At 39.9% G+C, this 10,574-nt stretch overlaps 1 protein-coding gene across 1 annotated transcript; it reads left to right on the top strand.

Annotated features, from left to right (window-relative positions):
* The first annotated feature begins 1,867 nt into the window (after window positions 1-1,867).
* On the top strand, window positions 1,868-9,669 carry LOC115572098 (LIM/homeobox protein Lhx8-like). Its single transcript, XM_030401913.1, has 8 exons — window positions 1,868-2,232; window positions 2,563-2,715; window positions 3,473-3,594; window positions 5,231-5,451; window positions 6,007-6,110; window positions 7,091-7,186; window positions 7,745-7,922; window positions 8,226-9,669. The coding sequence occupies exons 1-8, from the start codon at window positions 2,158-2,160 to the stop codon at window positions 8,300-8,302; spliced, it is 1,026 nt and encodes a 341-aa protein (XP_030257773.1). The 5' UTR covers window positions 1,868-2,157; the 3' UTR covers window positions 8,303-9,669.
* The last annotated feature ends 905 nt before the right edge of the window (window positions 9,670-10,574 follow it).

Below are 10,574 nucleotides of genomic sequence, written 5' to 3' on the forward strand. Positions count from 1 at the left end.
AGAGGAAAAGATGAGGATACTGATAATGTCAGACTGGGCTAACACGATCTGCATGCCTCTCACAGGAGAAGATGTTTAAAAGTGGAATTCTTAAGAAGATTAGGTTTTCTTAAAGCCTTGCAGAATCAGTGGGCTGTTGAGAATTTAATACAAAATAAATAAAAAAGATCTTGTTGGGTAGCCTTTTGAAAGAAATATTTGCTGAGTGACTTCATCATTTATTAGCCTAAATTGAAGTTTTCACCTTGATGGCAGTGAAAACAGTTTGCTGCTTTACATAACCTATTTTTTTTTTTTTATATGTGTGTGTGTGTGTACTGTATTAGATCTGGATTACATCTATCTGGAAAGAAAGAAAGAAAGAAAGAAAGAATCAGAATCATCGTCCTTTCCAATTAAAGCCCCTGGTGACACGCAGCGGGCGGGTCCGGGCCGGCAGTAGGAGGTCCATTGCGCTGCTTCAAATGATCAGAACAAAGATATAAGTGTGTGCTGTAGAACACGGTCTTCAGAAGAGCTTGAACAGAAGCTTAAGCGAGCGGGTTGACGTAGCTGGAGCAAGCAGACACATAGCGGGGTGAGACGCGAGGCTCCCGGCCTGCTGCTGCTGCTGCTGCTGCTGCTGCTGTGGAGTACAAACATCTGGCTGCAGGGAGGAGGGTGAACAGGACCCGGCTAATGTTCAACTCAACATGTTCAAGTCGCTCTCCAACAGCGTGGTGAGTATAGTGTTGATTAATAGTTCGACCACAGCTTCAAATGGACTTTTACTAGAATAGGTTTCCTCAAGTATATTATAGCCTAATATTTCTCCAATTTATCTAAACTAATGCATGGTTTGCCGAACTTGATTAATTTGCCAGTTCAGGAGCAAATCAAACATTTTCTCATGTCAGTGTTACAGACTTTAGATTGCAGAATTAACAACACTATAACTGTTTTCGTCTAGATTAAAAAACAGACATTTTAGCATATGAGTTAATTGAGGAGACGAATTGTCGGCCTGTACCCGTTTAGACAGCAGCAGCTTGATACGATGAGAAACATTATTGTGCTAATAGAGAAGTGGAAATCTAAGTTATCTAAATCCATTACTGTACATGTCATATAGTCTAACCGAAACCATGCCTGAAAGTGGCATTAACCCTGTATAGATGACTGTATTTATCAAGTATCTGACATAGTCTGTATTTACAGGCAGTATTACAGAGGTCAAAACGAAAGTAATATCAGGTAATTAGGTAAAATGTTTTCAGGATTGATTATTTGATTAACTATTTGGATTTAGCATGCAATTCCCTCGCCTCTCAGTGACAGGCTAATTAGGCGAAATGGTCTACATCGTGGCCGTGCTCAGTGAAGGCCTATGTTCATTATATACCCAACAATTAAAAAAATAAAAAAAATAAAAAAAAGCGGCCAGAGCTGATTATTGTAGCTAGTAAAACTCTGTTATTTCGAAAAATAGGGTAAATAATGATACAGAATAAATAAGAGTATATGGTTGATGGAGATGTGAGGAGCAGACTCAGGACCTGCAGAGGAGCAGACTCGGGGTCTGCAGAGATGTGAGGAGCAGACTCAGGACCCGCAGAGGAGCAGACTCAGGTCCTGTAGAGGAGCAGACTCGGGGTCTGCAGAGATTTGAGGAGCAGACTTAGGACCTGCAGAGGAGCAGACTCGGGGTCTGCAGAGATGTGAGGAGCAGACTCAGGACCTGCAGAGGAGCAGACTCGGGGTCTGCAGAGATGTGAGGAGCAGACTCAGGATCTGTCAGGTCAACTCACGAGCGTCTGCTGGCGGCTCCTCATCATGTGCACGTGCGGAGCTCAGATCAATCAGTCAGAATGCGGCCCAGCTGTGAAGAGGCTGAACTCTGATCAGCTCATTGTACTCATACGGTTCTCTGTGACCGCAGGCACAAGTCAAACTGCATGTGTACGTCCGTCAAATGAGAACGTGTACAACTGCAGTCGGAAACTGAATTATTACCACACAAAAATAAAATAAGGCGCCACAATTAAAAAGGTTTGAGCGGATATTTCACTTTGGCTTTAGCTTCATTAGTCTTACTGACCGCGGTCAGTGAATTATGTACGGGACATCACTGAGCCATCAGTGTGAGCTGCGCATCAGGCCGGACTTGTCGCTCACACCATGTCGGAGGGACAAATAGGACCAACGGAGGCTGTTTTCACTCCGCTGCAGCAGGGACAGTTTTCTGTCGACACAGTAGGTGTTTCCAATGTGGAATGAACCACGTTTCTCCAAGCTTATATTCGTGGGGTGAAGAGTTAGGGCAGAGTGTAATTCATGTTTATGTATACGAGCTTCACAGAGCTGCTAAATGAATCCAAACATTTACAGTGACATGTAACACACACACAGATATTAGCCTGTGCTAGCAAGACGGCCTCGCCTGAGCGCCGTTTTTGTTTCCTGCATTGTAAAACTCGGTCACCTGCTTCGTTTTCGTTGACGGGACGTCGGTCCCTACATTTTGTAAAATATTTTTTTATGAAAAAGTATATTATAAGCTGCTGTTACACTATCTTCTGTCAGGGTTCCTCTGGGCCTGAAGATTTTTTCGATGAGGATTGCTACTCTCCGTCCTCCCTCTCTTCGTCTTCGTCTGTCCCGCCTGTTGCTTCCCTGCCGGGGACGTCTGTGTGCACCTCCTGCGGCCTGGAGATAGTGGACAGATACCTGCTCAAGGTCAGTGGGCTGTAATGGCAATATGTGTAATTCAAACGGCTGTAGAATTGGAACTATGTAGAGCAAAACGGACAGTTATGGTGAAAAAACCCCCAAGAATGATCCTTCCATTGGCTTGAGGCAATTTCTATCAAGTGCCACTTGTCTTTATTTCCCTCTGTTGTATTTAGACATCCTGTAGACCCCTCTCAGCCAAGTTCCTCCTGCACTCTATCATTAATGTGGTTTGTGGCCCCTGCTAAAATGTGACAATTTTAAATCATGTTAGATTGCTTGGCGAATGAAACGCATTTGTTCTCAAAAACATCATTTGTAAAATTACAGTTTGCTGTGTAACTTATTTTAAAATGAATGACTCTCACAGCCTGTAATGAGGACAGTGGCTACTTGGATTTCCCCACTGCACACTAATCCATCGTAGTGCTCAGAATCTGCACTAAAAATGTTTTTGTTACTATTGGTCGACAGTATACTCAATTATACATTTCGTGACTGTAGATTTATTTTTTTCTGTTCCTGATGGTAAACGTGTGTAATGGCATAGGTAGCCCATTGGAACTCATTGTAAATAACCCATGGGCTATTCCAAATTTGAACTACTACTTTGTAATTCTAGTATAATGAATGTCTCAACAAAAATGTGGGTAATATCTATTGCCTTTTAGGCTAGTATTTAATATACAATTAAGGGGTGTTTTTTTTTTTTTTTAATGGCAGTGGCAAGCCATATTTAGTGAAAATCTCTCTCCCATGTCAGGTGAATGACTTGTGCTGGCACGTGCGCTGCCTCTCATGCAGTGTGTGTAATACATCACTGGGACGCCATGTGAGCTGCTACATCAAGGAGAAGGAAGTGTTCTGCAAACTCGACTACTTCAGGTAAATGGGAATGGGGAGTCCTTGTAGGCCAGCAATAATCATATTCATACTACATATAAACAACAACAACACATTTTATTTGAACCAAAATACTCACCACAACAACAACATATTATATAGTTTTTGTATTTCAGCTTTATGGCATTGTACAATAAAAAAATATAGCCTTCTTTGGTACTGAATGATGTGATCCCATGTCAACTTGTAATGTGTTGCACACAGTGGCCAGAATCCAGGTGCTAATTGTCAAAGTACTTGTTACATTAGAGCTACAACCTTTTAATGGGTTGGTTGATAGGTTTTTTTTTTTTTTTTTTTTATAGGAAAAAAACCAAAACACACCCTAATACTCAATCAGAAAATAATTAATAATAACAAATAATCAAAATAACTTTCAAGAGGAAGCTGGCATTCTCTGATTCCAGCCTGTCAACTGTAAACCCATGTGGATAGCAGTTTGGGGAGGGCCCGTTCACTGGACCTTTTCAGAGGCCCAACATTTCTGTGGGTGGGGCTGTCTCCTGTTTGAAAAGGGGGAAGAAAACAGGGGAAAAACTTGGTAATGTGGATGTCGGTATCAGTGGACAACAGGTGTTCAGTTAATAAGGGGACATGAGCACTGTGTGAACTTTCTGCATGTGTGCTTTCTGTTCATGATTACTGAATGACAGAATGTAAACATTAACTGTAATGACTGTCATAGGCAATGTTTTTAATGGATTCTTGGGGTTGACAAACCAACTTGATTTTAAATGTTGGATCAAGCAAGCCTCTGCACATTTGGTAAAATATTATGTTCTAAAATGGTGTCAGCAGGGTTTTTTTTTTCTTTCAATTTGCTGAAGTTGTGAAGATCTTTTTTTTTTTTTCATTATCAAACGATTCCAAAAGTGGATCAAGCACACATCTGTCTGTGAGAAAGGGATAAGGGCTGTAGTGCAGCTTTGTCCTAAGGCTAAATGAATGTTACTACTCCAAAATAGATGTGTGTTCACAAATTGTCTGTTCATATCTTATCTGCCCTCAGGTACAACCCTAGCTTAATTTGAGACACATTTTAATGATACTACTACATGTAAGAAACCTTGTCCTGTTCTAGACCTGGACTGGTCTAGAACAGGACAAGGTTTCTTACATGTTTCCCTGAGTGTTTGTGCATTGATATTTTCACATGCAACATATTCTGACACATGTAGACTTGTATTGGCAGCTTACACTTATATGCTTATTGCTTAAACTGGCAATAATCAAGTTTCAACATATCAACGTATCAGTGATGCATTAAGTAAATGTTGATTACAAAATGTAATGGATATAATAATGAAACCGTCGACATTTATTTTGGCTGCATATAAACCTCACTATAATTTACTGCCCTCAGTGTGGTTACCAGGGAAGAGGAAGATTAACTGGCGATCCATTTCATGAAAGATTGAATAAACTTTAGTTTTTCCCTGTTATTTGTGACTACAAGGAAATACCATTTAGAAACACTAGGGGGAGAAGTTGTTTGTTGCCACTTGACTGATAACGAATGCTGATCATCAATCACCTAATCACTACTCATCTAACCTCAAATTAAACTTGACTATTTCTCCTCATACTCACCTCATCTCCATTTCCTGTTTTTCCTCAGGAGGTATGGGACCCGTTGTGCTCGTTGTGGTCGTAACATCCACTCCAGTGACTGGGTGCGTCGGGCCAGAGGAAGCACCTTCCACCTGGCATGTTTCTCCTGCACCTCTTGTAGGCGCCAGCTGTCCACTGGAGAGGAATGTGGACTACTGGAGAATAGAGTCTTCTGCCGGCCACATTATGACATCATGATGGAGAATATAAAACGTGCTAAGGAAAATGGTGAGTACATGGATAAGATGGGTGACAATGATCAGACTGAATGATGGCAAGCAACAGTCAGTAAATTGATTATAAAAATACAACACAAGACGAAATGCTAAGGTGAGTAACATTTGCTTCTGGTAACTCTTGGGGGATTAAAAAGTGTCAGCTCGAATGAATCATTAAGAAAAACTGCTTTCCCACATACCTCTAGTATCTATTATTGATGAAATCTTTGCAGTGATTGTTATATCCCTTTGCCAGTAGATACTGTTTTGTTAAGCCATGTACAGTGCAGGTGGTCATGAGTCTTGCCAGTAAGTCATAGTGTGTGCATGGTGTGTTCATGTAGCCCCTCAGGTGCTAGGGCCAATGCACATCATTGCACTGTGGTGGGTTAGACAATGTTGTTCACTTCAACTGTGTATGTCTATTGACAGACATATTAATGGCAGGACTCTCAGGAAGATGATTTAACAGGATACATGCATGTCTGTATATACACTTTGTAAAGTCTGTTTCTAAAGGTGCTCTATAAATAAAGTTGATTTGATGATGCGTCCTGTCTTAAAGAGGAACCAAAAGAAGATGAAGAGGGGGCAGACAAAGAAGACTCGAGCCCTGTGCCCAGACCTGCTAAGAGGGCCAGAACCAGCTTCACTGTGGACCAGTTACAGGTACTGTGTGTGTGTGTGTGTGTGTGTACTGCTTCTGTGATTACTGGGCCTTCTTTCTCACTATATATCGACTTTCCCAGTGTGAGCTGCTGCTGCCTGATTGGCTATTAATAATGTAAACGGAACAACTGATACACTACCAATTCAAATACTCAACAGTGCAACTAAAGTAACTGAATTTCATTACATTTTAACACGCTAAAGACAAAACAGAGATGAAGGATATGTAATGTTTGACTTACATTTGTCAGGTGGTCAGAAACACGACCTAATGCTAATGCTGCTGTGTATCTGCTCAATGTGTGAATTAGCTAATTTCCATGTACATTGTACTTTTTTAATGTAATAATAAATTAGATATTCTCTTATGAAATTAATTGCAATACCAGAACACTGTAAAACATTGTGGAACCTACTATTACTGGTTTTAAAATAATCATCATTTTCTTTGGCCCTGTTGGGCAGATTTATTTGCAACAAATCAAGTCCAAATTATAAACAGTTTTTTCTTTTGTAAACAAAATCTTCATATGAAAGACATGTTTCAATAATAAAGTTGAAACCATTCAACTCTGCCATTTAAAATGCATGTTTCATAAAGTGTAAACTATCCACTGTATACAGACAGCGACATCTAGCGGCCGGGATGAAAACTACATGCAAAATGTGATATTCCGCGGAAGGTCTTTGAATCCGTGAAATCTGCGGTAATTTCCACAATCGCGGATTTCTGGGGGGACTAAGTATAGGCCAGTGACATTTGGTCTTTTTTGTTTTCTGCCCTCTAGTGGCACTGGTAAGTACTACTGTGTATATACACTGTATATACAAACACACTGTATTTGAACACAGCCTGCTTGCACTCAGTGACTTTTCTGCCGACTCCTCTATATAATTTGAGAGTAACATTACCGAATTTCAAACATTATCAACTTTTAACCATGATATCATATCCTCTTATATTATCTCTGAATATTCAGGTGATGCAAACTCAGTTTGCTAAAGATAACAACCCAGATGCTCAGACTCTCCAGAAACTGGCAGAGAGGACTGGTCTCAGCCGCAGGGTCATTCAGGTAAAGCAAATGTTACTGCGTCTAGAGGAGATGCTCTAGTGAACACACACTTTTGTTAAAGAATCTGACTTCAGCAGTTGAGTTGGGATAAACTGTCCCAATAGATGGTTGGCTCTGTACAGTGAAGCTGTAGGTCTCAAGTGAAGTCCTGTAATTTGGCAACTCATATTTTGTCTATTGGTGCAGTAAAAAAATAAAATATACATGCTCGGCCAATTTATACCCACCAGTTGTTGGACAAATGCCTTGAAAAATGGTAATGTCATCAGGGTACTTAAATTCAGTGTGTATTAAGTGTGTTCACGTTAACCAGAATGAAATAAGCTCTGACTTCCCTTTTATGTTTGATTCCCTGGAGGTTTCATTGTCAACAATGTTTCACGCACAAATAAAGGCTGTGAAAAGCGTGATCCCCTTTTGTCCTCTGAAAGAATGACTGGTTTCATATTTGTCTGAGAAGGGAAGTGTTGTGGAACCAGTAGAGGGCACTTCAGCACCTGAGAAAATGATGAAAATATGACTTCAAACTAGTTATGAATCCATTCTCCCTTCATCCAGGTTTGGTTTCAGAACTGTCGAGCTCGTCAAAAGAAATATATCAGCCCAAATCCTGCTTCCTCAACTATGATTACATCTCTTGCTCCTGGTCAGCTGACTCCGCCATTAATGGAGGATCTGCAATACACCTATATTCCCTCAGATGCACCCCTCCTCACTACACTGACCTATATGGATGGTAAGACGCATGAAAACACACCAGTGCACTTCTGATACAGAAAATACACCTCATCTACACTGACTATACAAAGCTAACTCAATGATAACATTATTAGGAATCATCAATAGTAAAAGCTTTAGCTGCCAGGAAAATGATTGCCTTGCCCATTACTGCAGGAATCATATTTTACTACAGTAAATAAAGTTATATCCAAAATCTGACTTTTTAAAGTAAGAATGTAGTCATTGTTACAGTAATTGTTGGACATATTTTTTAATAAATGATTTCCTTGTGATTTATTTGCTGTTTTCTTACCCCCAGTCCACACTCCAGACCCACTCTTGCTGCAGCCGCTCATTTCCCATTCATTGACACCACTGCCAGTCAGCCGTGCCTGAGATACAGCCTGCCTCCTGAGAGACAATAGTCAGTGATTAACTGATGGGGAGAATGAAGAGCAATACCATTACTGTTGAATGTAAAATCCTAAGAGGATGGATGATTTAATTCATAAAATGTCCAAATAACTGCAATTAACTAATTGTGTTTCACTGCCTTATGTGAGTGGAGACTTGATGTCTTGATGTGGGGTTGTATGAGGTTCTTATCCCATGTCGGTGTGTTACCTGCTGCAGATGACTGTCAGCTCGGCCTCTGAGTGGAAAGGCAGCGCAGAACACCAGCAGGAAGCAGAGCATTGCACTGCTGTAAATGGTACCAGCAGCAATACATCATTTAGCCACCTAAAAGAAGGCCCACAAAAAAATGTAGAAATGTTTATGTTACGCTATATTTTAGAATTTTGGGGAACTGCTGTCAGACTTCTCCTTTGGCACTACATTCCTACAGCGTCTGTATTCCTTCACACAAGCGCAGTTGTTGCTGCACACTGTATTGCGCTACAGATCAGCTGTTTTGAGTTGGACTTTCATCAGCTGTCTGACAAAATTGTTTTTAAATATAGCGTACACTTAAATGCATTTATTTATTTTTTTAAGGTGGCTTAACGTCTTGCTGCTGGTAAAGTTTACAGAAGTACAGCACTCCTGTTCCGAGCCAGAGCTACATGCTGCTTTTCCACATTGCGGACAATACACTAACTGGGGATAATCACTTCATACAATCCCACATCAGAAGATTGTAAATATCACTTTAAAGTCAGGCTGTAGTCACTGAATTAATATAATTCAATCATTCACAGGTGAGAATGTCCGGTAAACTATGGGTATATGTGAGATGTAACTTTTGTTAATATGTATGTGAAATGAATTTCTTTGTTTAATTTATTTGGAGAATATAATGAGATATGGCACTTTGTTGGAAAATGTTGATAAAGCAGAGTAAAGATCTGGTTTTCAGTTGGATTTTAGAGTTTATTTAAGATGTGTTGGAGGATAAGAGAAATGTCAGATTGAGCATTTACAAAATAATCTACTTAAAATTCAGGAGTTTGTACTGCAAATTAAACCCACTTATCATCCATAAATTATGTTCCTTGCCATTTTTTGACAACAAATGTGTAGAAACACTTTTTTTCCAGTGGGTGCCCACGTCTGTTTGTTTACTTTTGCAAAACATTTAAGATGCTTTTTCAGTAGCACGTGTGTTAAACAGACAAAAAGCAATACAATGTGTAACTGTTGCCTTATATTGGAAGTGTTAGATGACAATAGAAGCCATGTATGAACCGCACACTGGGAAAATATGGACTTTCACATTAGATGTTTGAGATACTGGGAATTAAAGTTCATGGTTGCACCACGAAGCTTTGGTTATTTCTTGATTTAAAATCTTAGTTTCCTGGAATCAACTGTGGTCTTCTGATTATTTGAACACAATTTAGGGGTACTTTTTCTGTTCCTCAAACACACATACATTTTAGTAGGAACTTGCAGTTTCATTAAATGGTACCTTCAAAACACCAGTCTCAACATAAACGGTGAAGAGCGACTCCAGGAAGCTGGTCTTCAGAGTTGCAAAGGTATATAAAGGATAAAGATGGGCAAAATCAAATCAACTTTATTTATATAGCACCTTTCATACATGTAAAAATGCAGCCCAAAGTGCTTAACATAAGCATACACATTGTACAGAGCGTGACTGGGGAAAAAAAGGTGTTATGAATAGATGAATCTAAGCTTGAGGTGTTTGGTTCTCATATAACTTAAATGAGAAGCAGAAAAAAATCCCAACAACTCACAAACACAAACCTCAAGTTACTATTCCATTCTATTGTTTACCCAGGATCCTGATCATCGGGTAGAGATCTTAAGGATCAGGTACAGCAGGTAGGCCAATAAAAGTCCAGCAATCCAGCTGTCTAAAATGAAAGTACAGAGTAACCCAAATAGTTTCAGAACAGTGGCTGGAACTTAAAAGTAGATTGAATATGATTTGGCACACTGGCTGAAGAGGTTTCCATGGTGGACACATCAACACCATATAATGTTACAGTAGTCCTAAACTGAACATTGTCTTTTTGAACTCGGTGGTCATTTCGCACTAGTCTGTGTGTGATTGTGTAGTATGCGTCACTTCTGTACTGCAATTCACCTTCAAAAAAACTTTTGTAAAACATTATTCTCCAAGACACCGCGTTATGTTTCCATAAAGCAAGGTAACAAACACCTTGGAATACCTACATTCAGCCTGCAGCACTCTCTGGTGGAA

This window comes from Sparus aurata, chromosome 21 (genome assembly GCF_900880675.1).
Source record: "Sparus aurata chromosome 21, fSpaAur1.1, whole genome shotgun sequence".
NCBI classification, from domain to species: domain Eukaryota; kingdom Metazoa; phylum Chordata; class Actinopteri; order Spariformes; family Sparidae; genus Sparus; species Sparus aurata.